Source organism: Strix uralensis, chromosome 25 (genome assembly GCF_047716275.1).
Source record: "Strix uralensis isolate ZFMK-TIS-50842 chromosome 25, bStrUra1, whole genome shotgun sequence".
NCBI classification, from domain to species: Eukaryota; Metazoa; Chordata; class Aves; order Strigiformes; family Strigidae; genus Strix; species Strix uralensis.
The window spans coordinates 4,044,992-4,063,708 of record NC_133996.1 but is presented as its reverse complement, the minus strand read 5'-3'; the positions used below and the strand labels follow the sequence as shown (position 1 = coordinate 4,063,708).

General features: G+C 65.6%; 1 protein-coding gene across 3 annotated transcripts; it reads right to left on the bottom strand.

Annotated features, from left to right (window-relative positions):
- Positions 1-7,537: 7,537 nt before the first annotated feature.
- On the bottom strand, positions 7,538-17,653 carry FGR (FGR proto-oncogene, Src family tyrosine kinase). Of its 3 annotated transcripts, none has more exons than XM_074894397.1 (13): positions 17,458-17,653; positions 13,058-13,118; positions 12,465-12,720; positions 12,238-12,340; positions 11,852-11,950; positions 11,573-11,676; positions 11,354-11,503; positions 10,699-10,863; positions 9,527-9,706; positions 9,304-9,380; positions 9,058-9,211; positions 8,190-8,321; positions 7,538-7,959 (listed from the first exon to the last, which is right to left on the bottom strand). In XM_074894397.1, exons 3-13 carry the CDS (start codon positions 12,706-12,708, stop codon positions 7,751-7,753), a joined length of 1,617 nt encoding a protein of 538 aa, XP_074750498.1. In that variant the 5' UTR covers positions 12,709-12,720; positions 13,058-13,118; positions 17,458-17,653; the 3' UTR covers positions 7,538-7,750. The 3 variants fall into 3 exon arrangements, with proteins under 3 accessions (XP_074750498.1, XP_074750499.1, XP_074750500.1); XM_074894398.1 differs by lacking the exon at positions 10,699-10,863 and adding an exon at positions 10,174-10,329; XM_074894399.1 differs by lacking the exon at positions 10,699-10,863.
- Positions 17,654-18,717: the final 1,064 nt, after the last annotated feature.

The window sequence follows — 18,717 nt, the reverse complement described above, 5'->3', positions numbered from 1 at the left end:
AGGATGCAGGGTTGGGGGGACACACAGAGCCCCTGCAGACCCCCCCCCCCACCCCGACAATCCGGAGTGCGCCGCAGCACTTTATCACCCTTTCCATCTCAGCACCCCTACGCCCCCACAGAGCCACCCAAGCACCCCCTTATTTTTTTTTTTTTTAATTTTTTTCCCGCACTTTTAATTAATTTTTCTGAAGCAAAAGCTCTGTCTGGGGCCTGGAAACTTCCCCGCTGTTTGGTAACACCCTGCTCCTTCACATCCTTTGGGGTACAGCACTCTGTCCCCTCTCAGCCAGGTCCCACAGGGGATGCTGGGAGGTGACCAAGGCCCCTTGGGCCAGCGGTGGCAGAGCGGGGAGCTGCCTCCCCCTCCCTCCCAGCTCCCTGAGCACCCTGTGACCTCCCTCCCCGTGGCTCCGTCGAGCATCTCCCCAGCACCTTCCCTCCAAGTCTCCGCCGATGTTAATATTCCCGGAGCCGGGTAGATACAATATAATTAAAGTAGATAATACCACTGATGTTTGTTATGACATTGTGTTTTTGTGAGTGACGAGTGAAGGGTTAACTCCAGGGAATTGGGAATATTGCTTGGCTGCTAATAACACGTGAGTCATCGATGAAATAACACATGGGTGCAGGGAGAGACACAGCACCTGGCTTTACAGCAGCCCTCCGCCTCGCCTGCCTGCTGCACGTCGGGGTTTGACGCGTGTTTCGGGATCAACAGGCAGCGAGGAGTAAATCCGCGCTCAGGATACGCGCTGGGCACCCCGGTTTCACCGCCGGACTGGGATGAACTGGTGAGCTGGGGCTCAAGTTGAGAGTTGTGCTCCAGCGAGGACTTATTGCACCCGAAAAGGCGGCAGCTCCGTCTTCTGGGCGCCCCAGCGGGATCGGTGGCGGTTTGAGGGAGGGGGGATTGGGGACTGGCTGGACTCTGCACACCCCAGATAAGGATGGGGACTGGTTTGCATCGCTCCCGGATCGGTACGGAGAGGAGGCCTGGGCTCCAGCCCGGTCAGCAGAGGAATCTGCACACGCAGACAGGATCGCTGCAATTGCTGGTGGCTGAGTGAGCAACTTTGCAGGCTTCCTCGTCCCCTCGCCCTGAATGTCAGCTTTGAATTTTCTTGCTATTTTTAGGGACGGTTCAAAAAAACGAGGAGGATCCCTCCCTTCTCGCCTTGCAGGGCTTTGCGCCGTATGAATATTGCAAGGCTGTGTATCGCTGTGGGCGCGGGGGGGAGCGGGACGGAGGGAAGGGGCAGCTCTCCTGCGCGGGCAGGGAGAGAAGGAGGTCGTGCAAAAAAACATGACGTTGCAAGCAGAATGGGTTAGAATGTAAAAGATTTATTAATTTAATCCGAAGCATTAAAAGGTCATGTATTAATCAAAGAGATGCTTAAAACTGTCAAAGTCCTTTGTCAGGTTTGAAGTGCATCTCTATAGTTATCATAAAATATATATATCAGTCTGGCATGGAGCCCTCGGCAGGGCTGGCAGTGAGGATGAGGAGCAAAGTGAGGCACCTTGTAGCGGGGTCCCTGCGGAGGGACACCCACACTCCGGCCCTGCCAGGCTCCCATGGATGCCCAGCACCCCCAGGCTGAGCTGGGTGCCTTGCGGGTCACCCCGCTTGTCCCCAGGCCTGGGTTTGTCACCCCCAAAGTCAGGCTTGTGCCCCGCAGTTGGCCCCAGCTTGGCTGCACGGGGTGGTTTGGGTTTGGCGTGGAGATGGGGAGATGGGGGAGGTGGGTTTGGGAGCAGGGTCCCCCTCTCGCCCCCGGTTCCTGCCGGTGGGCGCGGGTGGCCCCCGGCCGTGGCAGGGGGCATTGGGGTGGGGGAGCTGTGCCCACACCACCCGTGTCACAACTCCGCGGGTGCTCAGCCCCGCCGGCATCTCTTTTTAGAGGGGGAGGTGGGTGGCGGAGGCGGGTCCCCAGGGCCACCCGGGTCACCCGGACACCCTGTCCCCTCTCCCCGCCAAGTGCTGTGTCAGCAGCGTTGGCGTGGACTTACGCTACCATCTAGTGGCTGCTTTGCCGAGCCGGGGCCACCGCTGTCCCCGGCTCCCAGCCCGGGGCCCTGCACCCCGCGGGCGGCTGCCCCGGGGGTCCAACCCCCCCTTTCCTCAAACCAGTGGGGCAAAGGCCCCCCCTCACCATCACCCTCGCCAGGATCAGGGTGACCAGGCTGGGTTTGTCCCCCGAGAGCTCGGGTTGGTTTGGCTGGATGGTGGTGGCAGTCGGCACCCCGAAAGCCACCAGCTCCCCCCCCCCGCGGTGGGAGCAGGGGATTTGGAGGCAGCAGGGTGCAGCGGGGGAGAACTGGGGTGCACGGCCACAGGGGGGGCGAGGGGGACAGCAAAAGGTGCGTGAGGCATTGCTGGGATGCAGGTGCTGCCTTTGTGGAGAGCACGGTCCAGACACCCCGACTGGGTTGGTGGGGATCCTGCCCCTCCGGTGCCTGTGGAAGGTTGAGGCCAGCCAGATTTTACCTTGATAAATGCAACTGCAGCAGGAGAGGCCCATCCATCCCTGAATTCCAGCCTGTGCTGCCCCGGAGCTGCAGCAAAACCATCCCAGATTTCTCCCCAATGAAACCATTTCGGAGCAGCCCCGAGCAGCCCCGAAGAAGACCAAGGCTCCCGCTGCCACGTCTCTGCGCTGTGACCCGACCGTCCCCACGCCTCGCTTCGCCCAGAAAACCTCCATCCCCAAATCCTGCTGCTCCCCGGTTGCTCTCACAGATGCTGCCGTGGCCGACACATGGCTCTTCCCAAATATCAGCTGTTTTTCCATGGAAAAAGGTGTCCCTCCCAGTGACTGGTGCTGAGCTGCTGGGTGTCTGCAGATAAATCCCTCCGTGCCTCAGTTTCCCCTTTGGGGACACAGTCCCTGCAGGCCTGGACCAGCAGTCCCAAGCCTGGTCAAGCCTAAAACCACATTCTTGGCCACCTTCCACTGTTGTCTGGCCATCGCGGCACCGCGGCTCCGATCCATGACCCAGGAGCTCCGTGGGCTCTGCCAGTCCTTGGGGAGCTTGGACCGAAGGGGACAGGGACAGACTCCAGGTCTGTTTTGGGTGGGGATGGCACCTTCCTGGTCACATGGCTCCCGGCAGCAGCTCCGGGGCGAGGGGACCCCCCCAGGGAGGGTGGCAGTGCCATGGCTCCCTCCTGCCAGGGTCTGCAGCGCCAGCCATCTGCAACGGTCTCACACCTGCGCCCACCGCGCGCTTGGCACCGGGTGGGCACGTTCGCTCCAGAACCCCCCTGCCAGCTCCCGCCGAGGCTGGCAAAGCGCGGGCAGGGCGGCCAGCCGGAGCGGGACCGCGTGGGCCGGGCAGGGGGTGTGCAGGCAGGAGTGGGGGAAGGCAGGTCTGAGGCACGGTGGGGATGGGGGAGCATCGGGGGGGACCCAACGCCGCAACCTCATGCTGGATTTGGCCCTTCAGCTGCAGGCAGGGCGCGGGCAGGAGAGGGGATGCTGAGCTGCTTCTGCCTCCTCTCTGGAAGATGCTGCAGCCAGGGCTCTGCGGCGCTGCCTGCGATGCTGCAGGGACTGGTCAGCTGAGAGGGGACGAGGCCAGAGCCCCCCCAGATCTGGTTGCTGAGCTTTGCCCTCCCCAGCACCCGCAGCCGTGTTCCCTTCAAGCACCCAACCCCAGCTCTGCAGCAAAAACGAGCCCTGCAGCAACTTGGAGGGGGGCCCAACCTCCTTCCCTCTGCCTCCCCCCCCCCTCGCCCCCCACCTCCCCATCACTCCTTTGGCTGGAGGGACCCCAGAGCAGAGGGACCCTGCCCTGGGCTGCCGGGAGCTGCGGGGGGTCTGTGGAGGGTGACCCCGGGAGCGGGCGGGCGGCTGTGCCCCCCCAGCAGCCCTCCCTCCATCCCGCTCGATGCAGCCCGGCATTAACATAAAATCGATGCCCCTTCCCCTGCCCAGCCTGCGGTCACCCCCGGGCGAAACCCTTTAACCCCTTCGCCCCTGCCTCGGGGCACCCATGGCGGGGGAGAGAGGGGGGAAGGACAGAAGGATGGAGGCCAGGATGGGGGTCCCTCCCTTCAGCCCCTTCACGTGGGTCCCTGCGATCTTGGGCCCCGCTCTCTGTCCCCAAGAGCTTTCATGACACCAAAGGGGAAAATTGGGGACAGACTACGGTGACATGAGCACGGTCCTGCGGGGATTGCTGCGGCACACAACTGCGTTTAAAAGCACGTGGCCAAATCCACGCGGGTCCCTGGGGCACGGCACGGCCAGCACAAACCCTCCGGCTCGGCCCTGACCTGCTCCTGCCACCGGCACCGCTGGGGACAAGGGTCCTCAGCTGGGGACACGCCAGGGTAACATCGTTTCCAGTCGGGAGGGCAGGATGTGGCCCAGGCTGCGGGGAGGTGAAAGTGGAGCGTTAGGAGGGCGGCAGTGGGGAGCCCACGCCACCAGCCTGCCCCTCTGCACCAGGCCAAGCGCCGCATTTACATTTTTATTCCTTTTTAAGTGAATTTTGCGCTGGAGGGAATTGCCAGGTTGGCAGCCCGGCGGAGCGAGGGGCTGATCCTGCTTGGTGCAGCCCTGCTGAGCAGCCGGAGCGCGGCGGGATCAGCCCCTCTGAACGCCCGAGCAGGCACGAATGGGCAGGAATCAGGCAGGAACAGGCAGGAACAGGGATCGGGGAGTCGGGGCTGGCATAGCCGGGGCCCAGCACACCGGGGTCTGTCCAGCAGCGTCCGTCAGTCCATCGCGCCAAGGCTGGAGGGGCTGCGTGTGGGTGCAGCGAAGGTGAGGGTGAGCCTTCCTCCCAGGGGGTGCCTGGCTGCACCCTCCTTGGCTTCCTGGCCCTATGCTCTCCCCGGATGCCCACCGTGGCCATGTGGCCACCTCCACCCCTTCCCTGAGCCACCACTGAGCCACTGCAGGCAGAGTCTGCTGCCTGCCCCCCGCCACCACATCCAGGGTGCATGGAGTTGGGGTCCCCATGGCCCCCCCCTGAGCCAGCCCTGCTCTATGAAACCTCCCTCCACTTGCAATTAAGTGGGTGACTTTAATTATCAGGGCTGAGCTGCGGATGGACGCTGCCCAGCACTGGTGCCAGGGGATGGGGGGGACCCCAACTTTGTGTGCTCCCCCCCGGCTGGAGGGCCCTGCCCCCAGCACAGAGCTGGAGAGAGACAGCACGTGTGTCCCCATGGGCCTGGGGACAAGGGACACATCACGCGGGTGCGCCCCACACAAAGGGAGAGTGGTTTTGGGGTGCTGGGGGGGTGAGGGGGGGCAGAGCCTGTGGGCACTGTCGGGCAGGCAGAGTGGGCAGCCCTGGGGGGGGAGCGGTGGGTGACACATCCCCAAACCCCAGAGCCACCCTGCAGGGGCGTGTGACGGAGACGCTGCCGTGGTCGTGGGGTGCCCCGTGTCCCCCCGGGGTGCCCAGCCCCAGGCGTGGGGTGGCCGGAGCCGGCGGCTGCAATCTGGCAGCGGGGCTGTGCCCGCTGCGGGCCGGTGCCAACCGCCTCCTCGCCTCGGCTGGCGGTGCCACGCAATCTGCTCGCCTCGCCTGGCCCCCCCCAGCACCGGGCACCGTGCCACGCTGCCCAGCCAAGCCTGGCCGGGGGCCTGGCCCTTCCCGGAGGGATTTTTCCCCGGGATGAGGAAGGGGGGTGACAAGGGGGGGACGGGGGTGACCGCATCCAGCCCTGCGCTGCTTCACGACCCCGTCCCCCCCGGGGATTTGCAGCCCTTGGAGGAGTTGGGGTGAAGCAGGAGCCGGGGAGGTGCCTGGTGGTGCCCAGGGAGGGTGGCATGTCCCCAAGCCCCCTGGCATGGCCCCAAGCCCTCTGGCATTGGCCCCGTGCCCCGCTCCCCACTTGCCCGTGGCCTCCCCCCCAGCCTGAGCCCCCCCTGGATGGGGCCGGGGCCAGTCCCCCCTTCCCACCAGTGCTGGGGAATTCATTAGCCGGCCACAGCTGGGCCCTGCTGGGGAGGCCAAGCTGCGAGGAAAATTAACCTCTTCCTCCCCAGCCTCCAAGCACAGGACCCCCCCACCAGCACATCTGCCCTCACACAGAGGAGGGGGCCAGCAGCTCCCCCCAGCCAGACACCGCCCAGGGACCCCCCCTGCTAATTAAACCCAGCCTGCTGCCTCATTAACGCACATGCCTGGGAGCTAGCGGGGAGGGGGATGGTCCTCCCCCCCGCGGGGATGCTGGGTGCAGGGGGGGGCTGCAGAGTGCCCTGTGTGGGGGTGGCTTTGCTTCCCACCCCAGATTTTCTGGGCTTTTATTTGCAAGGGGAGTTGGTGCTGCAGCCCCAAATGGCTTGGGGGTGGCTGGGGGGGGGTCTTCCTCTCCCCCACGCTCCCCCATGGCCCCCCCAGCCCAGCGTATGTCTGTGCCCTGGGGCTGGAGGGGGTGAGGATACGACCATATCAGTCCTGGATTGTCTGAACCTGGGAGCCCCATTGCGTGAGGACGGGTGCCCCCACCCCTAATCTTGCAGCCCAAGGTTGTCCCCCCCAGCTCTAGCCACCCCCTCAACCCACCCTGCCCAGTGCCTCACCCCAGCCGAGGCAGCCCCTCTCCCTGAGTGGGGGCAGAAGGACCCAGGCTCCCCCCACTTGTTAGAAAGGTTTTATTTCTCTCTATTTACAGACTGGATTTTAAAAAAAATAAACAACAAATCCCTCCCCTTCCCCCGCCCCCCCCCCCGATGGCACTGCCCACCCACAGCCCTGCCCCCTGGGTGAAGGGGGGCTCTTGGCCATAGGGAGCAGGGCTGGGGCCAAGCCTGGGACTACAGACAAGCCCTCCCCAAAGAAAGGGGGTGCCCAGGGGCGCTCTCAGGAGCCAGCCGGCAGGGTGGCATCCCCCCCCCGTGCCATCACATTCACATTGTGCCCCGAGTCCCCCCACCAGCCCCCGCTAATGCTTGCCGCAGGGGTTTGAGCCAAGCTGCAGCTGGGACACCCCCCCCCCCGAGCGCTGCGGGGGTGACCCCATCCCGTACCCCCCCCTCCCGCCTCACGTGGGGCAGTGGGAAACAGCCCCCGGGGCAGAGCTGCCCCCCCATAGCCTGGGCCCCTGGGCCCCACCAGGACCCCTTGTCCCCCCCAGGACGTCTTGTCCCCCCCCAGTGCAAGCAGAGGTTTATGGCTTTCAGGATTTGGCTCTACTATAAGGAGGGGGGCAAGGGGATCCCCCCAAATACAGGGATCCCTGGGGGTGAGGTGGCTACTGGGGTGAGGGGTATAAAATCTTATAAATTAAAGATAATATAAAGAGGGGGGGTTGAGGTGACCTTCCCCAGGTCAGTGCCAGGATTTGGGGGGGCTGAACCCCCCCAGGTGTGCAGAGCTGAGCTGGGGGAGAGGAGATCAGGGTTGGCATGAGGAGGGTCCCCCCAAGACCTCTGCTGCTGCAGGGATACGGGTGCCTGGGGGGGGCACAGAAGGGTACCCCACCTTCCTCCCCCCAGCCAAAACACTTCTCAGGTTCAAAGCTGGGTGTGAAGGCAAAGAGAGAGATGGAGGGGGGGCATGAAGGGGGGGGGGGTGGGGGGCTGCAGCTTTGCCCCCTCTCTGAGTCCAAAATCCTTGTGCAAAGCCCCCTGTCCTCCCCGGAGCATCCCGAGCACCCCCCAGTAGGCGTTTTGAGGAGGGGGGGTGGGGCACAAGCAAAGGGAGCAGCAACCACCCTGCAAAAAGAGGGAGATTGGCCCAAAAGCCACCCCAGAGCCTGGCTGGGGGATGCCAGCGCTGGGTCACTGGTTGTCCCCCGGCTGGTACTGGGGCTCAGTGGCAGTGAAATAATCCTCGAGGAAGGACTGGAGGTACTCGAAGGTGGGGCGCTCCTCAGGCTCCCGCTTCCAGCACTGCACCATCACCTCGTGCAGGGATGGGGGACAGTTGCCTGGGCACTGCATGCGGTACCCCCGTTCCACCTGCTCCAGCACCTCCCGGTTGTTCATCCCTGTGTGATAAGGAACACCCCCCCCACGCCTCGCTCAGCGACCAGCACCCCCACGGGACAAGCCAGTGGGGAAACTGAGGCACGCGGAGGGACGCAGCGGCATTGCGCTGTGGCTTGGATTGGGAGCCCAGCTTAACAGGGTCTCTCTGGTGGGGAAACTGAGGCACGGGGCAAGGCTTGCCCCTGCCCAGCCCACCCCAAGGGTACCCGCTGCCCCAGGGGGGCCGTACCTGGGTAGGGCACCCGGCCTTTGGTCACCAGCTCAGTCAGGAGGATTCCGAAGGACCAGACGTCCGATTTGATGGTGAACTTCCCAAAAAGCGCGGCCTCCGGGGCCGTCCACTTGATGGGGAACTTGGCACCTGCAAGGGGAGGTAGGTGGGCTGTGACTGGGGCACCCCGCTGCACCCGCACCCAGGGTACCCCACACCTGGGACATCTTGCACCAGAGGCACCCTGTTAGCGGAGCACCCTGTACTGAGGGTGTCCTGCACCCAGGGTGCCCTGTGCTGGGACACCATGCGCTGGGAACACCCACATCCAGGGCAATCTGTCCCTGGGGTACCCCACACATGGGGCACCCAGCTCTAGGGGTACCCAGCACCCAGGGCAACCTGCACTGGGGGCACCCCGCATCTGGGGTACCCATCAACTGGGATACCACACATCAGCTGGGTTACCCATCCCCTGGGGTACTCATCCCCCGGGGCACCCATCACCCAGAATACCCATCACCTGGGGCACCCATCCCCTGGAATACCCATCACCCGAGGCCCCCATCACCCAGGGCACCCATCACCCAGAGTACCCATTCCTTGGTGCACCCATCACCTGAGGCATCCATCACCCAGGGTACCCATCCCCTGGGGCACCCATCATCCAGGGTACCCATCACCCAGGGCACTGATCACCCAGAGTACCCATCACCCAGGGTACCCACCCCCTGGGGCACCCATCACCCAGGGTACCCATTCCTTGGGGCACCCATCCCCTGGGTCACCCATCACCCAGGCCACCCAGCATTGGGGGTGACCTGCCAGGCCCAGGGTGTGCCACAGCACTTTGGGGACAGGGCAGGGGGGCACGGAGCCAGCTCACCCTGGCGCGCCGTGTACTCATTGTCCTCGATGAGGCGGGCGAGGCCGAAGTCAGCGATCTTGCACACCAGGTTGTCTCCCACCAGGATGTTGGCAGCGCGGAGGTCCCGGTGGATGTAGTTCATCCGCTCGATGTAGGCCATGCCCGCTGCGATCTTGGGGGACAGGGAGGGGGAAAAAGCAGTGAGGACCCCCCAGATGCACCCCCCTGGGGGGGACCCCTGCTCCGTACCAGTCTCCCCAGTACCTGGGCAGCCATGTCCACCAGCTGGGGCAGCTTCAGGTAGCGGCCGTCCCCGTCCTTGAGGAAATCCAGCAAGCTGCCTGCGGGCAGAGGGTGCCCGTCAAAGCACCTGAGAGCCAGCCGTGCCCACCCAAGGGTGCCCACCCCTGGCTGAGGCCTTGCAGAAGAGCTGGGGGAAGGAAAACCGGAGGGGGGGGAGTCTCGCAGGCAGTGCCCCCCTGCTCACCCTGGCTCATGAACTCAGTGACGATGTAGATGGGCTCCTCGGACACCACGGCGTAGAGCTGCACCAGCTTGTCGTGCCGCAGCCGCTTCATGATCTGGGCCTCCTCCAGGAAGGCCTCTGGGGACATGGTGCCCGGCTTCAGCGTCTTCACCGCCACCTTCGTGGTGCCGTTCCAGGTGCCTGGGCCGGGGACACGGGGTCACCGCAAGCCCAGGGGCCAACCAGCCCCTGACAGGGCCGGGATGGAGGGGGGTGTGGGTGGAGGGGTTCGTGGATGGAGGGGTTCGTGGATGGAGGGGTTCGTGGGCGCATGCTTCCATGGATGGATGGAGGGATGGAAGGATGCGTGCGTGGATGGAGGAGCAAGGAAATCCGAGCAGGGCAAGGAAGGGGCATAATACCACCGTACCCCACCCAGGACAAGGAGTCCCCTCACCCCACGGCATGAGGACAAGGCACCTGTGAGCTCATCTTACCCCATTGCCCATCCCTCCCTGGGGGAGCCTGTGCCAAGCTGCCATCCCCCCCCCCCAGCAGTGGGTACCACCTGGCATCCCGTGATGCTGCCTGCCAGGGCAGGACTGGACTGCTTCTGCACACCCCCTGTGCCCCCCCTTCACCCCCCGGGCCGGCTGGGCCAGCCTTACCCATCCACACGTCTCCGAAACATCCCATGCCGAGTTTCTTGTCGAGGCTGATGGATTCCCGCACTATCTCCCAGGCATCCTTAGCTAATCCCAGGGTCTGGGGCTTCATAGTGGGGCACGCCCGGGTTAGCAGATGGCACAACCCGTCGTTACACTCTGCAGGGGGGGGTCAGGGAGGGGGGAGGAGGGAGGGAGGGGGTGCGATGGGATGAATGCAGCATGCACGCCGAGCGGAGGGAGCACGGGGCGCCAGAGGAAGAGGATGATGAAGAGAGGACCCCCCGGCCTGGTTTCGTCTCCTGCTTGTTGTCCCATCTGAACTCAGGGGGGGCTACTTGCCCACGCAGGGATGTCATGGGACATCCTGGGGTACCCACTGTGACCCCAAAGCAGGACATGGGACATTTCCCCATGTTGGCAAACTGGTGTCGCAGGAGCCTTTCCCCTGGGGAGGATGCCAGGCCTGGGGGTGCCCCCACCATCCCCCCCCAACCCGCTCGCCCCAGCTTGCCCGCCAGGCCCTACCCATCCACACTTCCCCGAACTGCCCGTTGCCCAACTTCTTGAGGAGCTGGAGGGACTCGCGGGGGATCTCCCACACATCTTTGGTTTTGACCGAGAGGTCGGCCAGCTTGGGCGTTCCCTTCTGGCACGGCACGGCCAGGCGGCAGCACAGCCCAGCCGCCCGCTCTGCGGCACCGGGATGGGGGGGGGCTCACATCAGCCCAGGCACGGACCCCCCCGCCAGCCCTTGGCCCCCACTCGCTACCCCAGGCATCGCCCAGGCTCTTGCGTGGTCCACTCACCCCCCCAACATGAACATACATACATGGGGTGCACCCCCACTCCACCTCCCCCCGGGACAGCCCTGCACCCCCTCATGCTGGGCCGGACCCCCAAACCCCCCCGGCTGTGCCTGGGGAGCGGCTGATGCCCACCCAGGCCCAGGGGCTGTTTACCTTCTCCGGAGAGGCCGGGTGCGCCCTGCACCGAGGACGCAGGAGAGGGGGGGACCCTCAGGGTGCCCCCTAATGCCACCACCAGAACAACTCCCTCCTTCTCCAGTTAAACCCAGATAGTCCAGCCGGCTGCCTCTTGCCAAAGGGTCTCCTGGACTTTCCCTACCCCCTCCCCACCGCCCCTCCACGCCACCCCCGCTGTGCCCCCCATCCCACCCTACCTATATAGTGCTGGACCAGCTCCTGGACGGTGTCAAACTGGGCACGGGTGGTGATGTAGTAGCCCCCGTTGTCCAGTTTCCGAATCTTATAGTGCTTGACGTGGTCTCCCTTGGCCTCATCCCAGTCCCGGATGGACAGGGAGTAGGCACCTAAGTGGGGGCAGGGGTCAGGGAGGACGTGGGGCGCAGCCCCCGGTGTCCCCGTCCCTGTCCCCATACCTTTCGTTGTCTCGCTCTCCCGGATGAGGAAGGTGCCCCTGCAGTTGCCGTGGCACAGGAGCTGCCTCTCCGCATCCTTGCGCCCGATCTTCCCAAAGTACCATCTGCAGCGGGGATGGGCTCAGCACCAGGAGGGCACCCACGAGGGGCACCCATGGGGACCCCACAGCACGGCCCCTCACCAGCACCCTGGGCTCGCCCAAGGTACCAGGACACCCAGGTCCGAGGCATCAGGGTCAGGGGCTACCTCCATCCCTGTGCCCCCCCCGCTGTACTCACTCTTCTGCCTGGATAGAGTCCACGGGGGCCACGTAGTTGCTGGGGATGTAGCCTGTGGTGCCCGAGCTCAGCGACCTGGCTTCCCACCAGTCACCCTCCCTGGGGAAAGAGGGAGAGAATGTGAGGAGGGACAGACAGACAGACCTGGCTGCCCTGCACCTCCTCTCCCCGCACACAGCACCCCCAGACCCCGCTCTCCCCCACCACAGAGGGCACCTGTCTGTGCTGAGACCACCCAACTCATGACACACATGGCCCTGGCTCTCTTGCAATGGCAGAGCTCGAGTCCCCAGCCCGGGTCCTACGGGGGGTACCTGCAGCACTGAAGCACCTCCCCAGGGTGACATTGGGGTGCTGGGGGTGGCAGGGGGTTGGGGGGGGCTCACGTGTTGTTGATGATGTGGAATTTCTCCCCTTTCTGGAAGGTCAGGTCCTCCTCCGTCCTGGCCTCGTAGTCGTACAGGGCGATGAAGAGCGTCACACCCCCGCCTGTGGCGCACGGAGGGGACCATGCTGAGCCCCCCCAGTCTCCCCCGCCCCCCCCCCCGGTACTGTGGGGGTGCAGCCAGACACCCCTCCCCATCACTCGGCCCCCCCGCCCCTTCCCGCTGACCTGTGATGCCCCCGCTCCGCATTTGCAGCATGTTGGAGGTGAAGACCCCCGGCCCCACGAAGGATGGAGTCGAGGGCATCGCCGCGCCGTGGAAGTTGTTGAAATCGGGGATGCGGGTGAAGATGGCACCCGGCTGCGTGGGGTCGGGGTCGTACTGGGAGGTGGGGGGTGAGGGGGGCCCCCCCACCTCGCCCCCCACCTGCCCTTTGCCAGACCCCTTCTCTTTGCAGTGCACACAGCCCATCCTGGGCACGGCCTGGGGGACAGAGGCACCGTCAGTCCCGTGCCCCCCCCCGGCAGGGCACACGTGTGTGCACACATCGTCCCAGTTAGAGGCACTGGGGCGCACACATCATCCCAGTTAGAGGCACTGGGACGCTCACATGAGCCCCTGCCCGCCCCCCCTGGCTCCAGGAGGAGCGGGGTCCTGCCACCCCCAATCACAGCAGGTTGGGGGGTGCCTGGGCTGTGACATGGGGACAGCAGGGTCCCAGCGGGCACTGCCACTGACAGGGACCGGGCTGTGCTGCCCAGGGGACCCCGTGTCCCCCCTGGCACCCATGGGTGCTCCCATCCACAGTGACCCCACTCACTGCGACGGCTCCTCGGGTCACTTCAGCTGCTCCATGTCACCTCGGGGAGGAGAAGAGGCACCTGTGGACAAGGGGAGGGCATCAGGCGGGGGGCAACAGCCCTGCACAGGCTGTAACACCCCTGTCACAGGCTGAAACACCCCTGGATGGGCTGAAACACCCCTGCCATGGGCTGAAACACCCCTGGATGGACTGAAACACCCCTGCCATGGGCTGAAACACCCCTGGATGGGCTGAAACATCCCTGCATGGGATGCAACACCCCTGCACAGGCTGCAACACCCCTGCATGGGCTGAAACACCCCTGTCATGGGCTGTAACACCCCTGCACAGGCTGCAAAACCCCTGCGTGGGCTGAAACCACATCCTCGAGCGGGTTCTTCTCCCACCACGTCCTCAATAAACCGATTATCTCCCTCGGAGGGGACACACGTCCCCTGGCTGCCCCGAGGCTGGAGGCAGCCAGGCTGGGTGACAGGGAGCCCTCGCAGCGTCCCTGTCCCCGTCCCCATCCCCGTTCCCTCCACTCAGCAGGGGAACTGGTGTCTCGGGGGAGGAAGGGCCCTGCTCGCCTCGCTGCGGTCGGAGCCACGCTCTTCCGGCCGGGGCCACGCTCAGCAGCAAAGGTGTCGCGGAGGAGGAGGAGGAGGAAATCAGACCTCTCCCACCGCGGCTGCAAGGAGACATGTCTGTCCCCTGCCCTGTCACCTCCCCTGGGTGCTGGCCACCCACCCGCACCAGTCTGCCCAGTTTGGACTGGGCAGAGCTTTCCAGTGGAGAGCTCTTGGAGCGATACGGCAGAGCTCACCCCGTCTCCAGCCCGCGAGCGGAGGGAAGGGGCCGTGAAGCTGTACTGCGCCTGGCAGCCATGTCCTGTACCCTGCGCTCTGGAGAGCAGGAGGAGACGGAGCTTTTGGGGCGGATGAGACGTTTCAGGCGGGTTTCCCCCGTCACGGTCTTTGATTCACTTTCCTCTCGCTCGGCGCGGGGGGGTGGAAAGGGCCCAGCGCTCCCCCTTCCACCTTCACTTTCGACACCAGCAGTGTGGCAAGGCCGCGGCCGTTGCAGATGAGGCAGCGTTGCCAAATCCGAGAAGGCTTGGCTGGTTGGGGTTTTTATTTTTGCTGACAATAAGTAGCTACTTCAGCTGACAAACATCCCCAGCTCTCGCAAACCCTGTCCCCTCTGGGTGGGAATCACCCGCCCTGTTGCTGGCATCGCACTCAGAAACTTCCCATTTTGCTGAATTTCTGTGCCGAGCACGGCCGGCGGCGCTGCCACGGCTGCCGGTAGGGATCGGGCAAGCAAAGAGCATCTTTAGGGCAAGCACAAGCCCGAAATATCGCAGCACCGTGGGGTTTAGCCACTGCTCCTGTCGTGCTCAGCTGCCGTGCAGCAGCGTTACACGCAGGCTTCCCCTTCTCTGGGCACCCACAAAAGCCCTGAGCTGGTCCCTGCCACCCCAAAACCGGGCAGGGTGGCACAAAAACCGTCCCCTTGTGTCGTCCTTGGGGAGGGGCCGCAGCCGACCCCGTGTCTGATGGCTCTGAGCTGGCGGCGGGCCCCGACTCTCCCGAAAAGGAGCTGCTTGGAGCCTGGGAGCAGATGGCAACCGAGCCCTTCCCGCACCGGCTCCACCGGCACCGGTCCTGGCCGAGCTGCCAGCTCCCGCCCCGCGCTGAGACCCAGCCAACTCATCACCCCCGCCGCTGCCCCCACCCTGCCGGGCATGGCTGGGCACGATGTAGCCACATCCCCGGCCTCCTGGCCACCTGCTCCCCGGCCCCCCCCTCCTCGGGACATGGGGCAGTGCAGCCCCATCCCCAGCTCCGCACGATGTCCTGGGTGCACACCAGTGTCACCCTGCGTGTCACCCCCAGTGCCGAGGCACCCCACGGGGATCACCCCCATCCTCCGCTTCTGTTCCCCTCCGGGAATAACGGCGATGGAGAGGGCTCAGGCTCCCGGGGGGATGCAGCCGCACAGAGAGATACGGGGTCTGCTGGAAATGTCACGCACCCAGCGCCGTGGGGACACGCTGGGGTGGCATTTGCCAGGCTGAGGGGGGATCCCCAGCACCCCGGCGTGCCACAGCTCCCTGGGGAGTGGGCGAGCAGCAGAGGGGCAGCTACCAGAGGAACTCAGCCAGCACCTACGCAGTGGGAGGAGGAAGCAGCAGGAGCACGGCATGGGGGAGGAGAGGGGAGGAAGAGGATGGTGCTGCGGCCGTCAAGGGGAACCTCAGGCCTGGCAGGATCCCAAGCCATGGGGACGGTGGCAGCCAGGAGGGCCGGGCAGGGACCACAGCGGGGTACCCTTGGGTACCCTGTGCCCTCACCATGCCTTGTCCCACCCACCTCACCCTGCACAGCCCTGTCCTTCCCGCGTGGCCCCGCACCCCGGCGGCTCTACCCGCCCTACCGCAGCCTCCCTGGGGAAAAGGAACCAAGAGTGCTGCACAGCCCAGCCTGGAGCCCGCCCAGGCTCCCCCATCACCCCGGGGACTCTGGACCTCCCTGGTCCCAGAGGGGAAACTGAGGCATGAAGCAGTGCAGGAGGGGGAGGTGCCTCATTTTAGGTGGCTCATTAGAACACATGACGCTGAGCCGTGTCCCAAACCCATGCCCAGGACCCCCGCAGACCTGGGGAAGGGACAGGAGGACACATCCTGCCTCTCTGCTGCCTGCTCCTTGGCCTGGCACGGTGGCAGATAGTGGCATGTCCCTGCTCCTTCCCCGCTGCCCCCAGCCTGAGTCCCATCCTGCGCCCCAGAGCCGGGGCCCTGGGGTAGAGCCTTGCTCCTGCTCCAGTCTCCCCAGTTCACCCAGTGCCTGGCGAGTCCCCCGCAGCTCCCAGCAGAGCACGGCAGCCCCTGGCCTGGCTCGGCTGTGGTGGGACCGAGTTCCCCGAGGACAGGGGGTGTGAGGAAGGACAGGGAGGGTCCCGCTGCAGCCGGAGACCCCCACACCACGAGCACACAGCTCAGGACGGGTGCGAGACGTGGGGACACCGGCAGCGGTGGTGGGATGAGATGCCGTGCTCCGCTGGGAACGTGCAGATGGGGTGACAACAGCAAGAGGATCCCCCGAGCGTGGGTTTCCCAGCGGGGTGTTCCCACCCTGGAAGCACCGGTTGTTCCCGTCAGGAAGGCGGTGGTGGCACCGTGCTATTCCTGGGCACTCTCCTGCGGCGATGTCTGCAGGGACACCCCTTCCTCTGCCTGCCCACAGGCACGACAGGGTTCAAAGGGGGCTGCTGGCCCCCAAAACCAGCTGTGCCCTGGTCAGGCATGGCCAGCTCTCGGCCAGCGTTGTCTCTGTGCCAGCCCCAGGAGGTGGCAGGGTGCCACCCCCCCAAAAAGCGACCTGCCTCCACAAGCCCACCCCAGTGAGCAGGCCCATGGCAGGGGGTGTCCCCTCGTCCCCTGCCCTGGGAGGAGATGCCCAGGGTGGAGGGAGCCCCCCCTCCCCGGCCTCCCAGCCCCATCGCTGGCTGGGAAAGCAGGATTTCCGCTGGAAGAAGAGCAATTCCCGGATCCGAGGGGCTGCAGGGGCGGAGGGAGGGAGCCGGCCAGGGCTCCAAATACAATGTCCCAGGAGGAGCGGGGCGGGGAGGGAATTGTGCAGGGCAGGAAGCCGCGAGTTCCTGTCCCTCCTTGGGACACACCAAGGACCGGGGACAAGGCAGAGCTGCAGGGAGCGGGGGGAGCACCCGCTGCGACAAGGGCCTGAGCCCCCCACAGCTGCCCCCAGCCCTGGCCGGGGAGAGCTCAGCCCCCAGCATCCCCCTGCCCCGTGAGCACTTGCTGGGCTGGCACACCACGGGCACTGCAGGGCTGGGGGGAGCAGGTGTGTGTGTCCCCCCCATCCCGGTGACCCCCGGGGTGCTGTGACCTGCCCCCTCCCCAGCACTTGGGTCCGGCGCAGGCGAAGGCACCATTTGTCTCGGCAGCCTCCCCGCCGCGGCGTCGCCACTGATTAGTGCCGGGAGGACGAGCTGGAGCTGGCGGCTGCCCCCAGCCCTCCCCACGCCACGGCCCCAGGCGTGCTGCCCCCCCGCTGACCCGCTGCCCCCCAAGACGGGGAGGACAGGGGTGTCCCCCCTCTCCCCCCCCCAGGCTCATTGCAGAGTCTGGTGTTGCCTGGGGGAGAGGTGAGGGCAGGGCCCGGTGGCAGCCCCCTGGCAGCCCCCCACCCGGGATACAGGGCCCTCTGTCCCCACAGCTCAGTGCCCCGTCCCAGCCCCAGAACCACCCCACACACAGCGGGGGCAGCTCTCAGCACTCCCCCCAACACACGACAAGGGGTTTGAGAGACCCTCCCCACCATCACAGGGGGCAGAGCCCCCCACCCGCCCAGCACCCCCCCCACCCCATGCAGCCCCCGTGCATCCCCTCCTACCGTCAGCCCTCCTGCTCTGGTTCGCATGGACCCCCGCTCCCACGCTGCCCCCCAGCTCCCGGCAGGACCACAGGCTGGGTTGCCACCGCAGCACCCCAAACTGCCCCGGCGCTGGGGGCCGGGGTGTCGAGACGGGTGACAGGGTGAGGCAAGGAGAGCGGGAGCGCCTGTGCGTGTGTTTCCCCTGTCTCTTCGGCGGCTCTCGCAGCTGAGCAAGAGCTTCCCCTCCCCTCGCCCCCCCTTCCTCCCCGCGCTCCCAGCAATGGTTCATTGTACCAGCCAGCCCAAGCCGGGGCGGCCGCCGGTTCACCCTCCAGCAACACTCGCCAGGGCCCACTGCCTGCCCGTGGAGGTGGCGTGGGACGGGGAGCAGGATGGCATTGGGAGGTCCCCAGTCCCCAGCAGCACGGGGGGACACTGCTGCGGCTCCCCCAGCTCTGCCTGCTGGGATTTATGGGGTGTGCGTGGGGATACCCAGCTCTGTGGGGTCCAGCTCCGCTACCAGGGGCAGCCCTTGCTGGGCTGGGGTGCTGCCTGCACCCATCCTGAGACAGCCTGGCATCGCCCCATCGCCCCCCTGAACCCCACCCCGAGCCAGCGTCCCTGAGCAGGGGATGGCACGGGGACAGCGTATGGCAAAGGGGGGGCTGTGACCCTGCAAGGGGCAGGAATAAGGCGATGGTCTGACCAGCAGCCACCCGTCCTCTTGGCACTGCTAGGACGGGGTGAATGTGGGGCAGGGCAGAGCCACGGGGGGGGGGGGGGGGGGACAGCAGCCCACCTTGCCCAGCGAATGGCTGGTGGCTTGGGACCATGTTCCAGGGGGGCTCCCATGTGTCCCCCCAGGATGGGGTGCAGCTCTCAGCCAGCTCAAGCTGTTGCAGTGGCCATCAATCACCCACCAGATACTGGACCCCCAATTTACTCCTTGTCCAGATAAAGTTGCTGGTGGGGTGACCCCAAGATTTGACATCGGCCACATCGACCCACAAAAACCTCAGTGACCTCTGGGAGAGGGGGTGAGACTCCCAGCACCCTGTCTGGGCCCCCCTGCACCCTTCCTGGGCTGCCAGCCCAGGGCGCTGGGGCACCCACCCTGCAGAGAGCGCCTCGGGCTTTTGGCACCCAACCCCCAGATCAAGGGGGTCTCGGTGGGGTTCCCTCACTGGGGGAACCCCCCCATGCAAATCTGGGGTTCAGGGAAGCCTCCCCTCTAAGGCAAAAGCTCCCCTGACTGGAAATACCCTTTGTAACTTCACC

What these genes read in the sequence shown, in the direction of transcription:
- FGR (XM_074894397.1), bottom strand. Translation starts at nt 12,708, where the DNA reads ATGGGCTGTGTGCACTGCAAAGAGAAGGGGTCTGGCAAAGGGCAGGTG. An exon ending in GCTGGTCCAGCACTATATAG is followed by an intron (nt 10,864 to 11,353) that starts GTAGGGTGGGAT and finishes CCGGTGCCGCAG; the next exon opens with AGCGGGCGGCTGGGCTGTGC. An exon ending in CACTGAGTTCATGAGCCAGG is followed by an intron (nt 9,381 to 9,526) that starts GTGAGCAGGGGG and finishes CTCTGCCCGCAG; the next exon opens with GCAGCTTGCTGGATTTCCTC.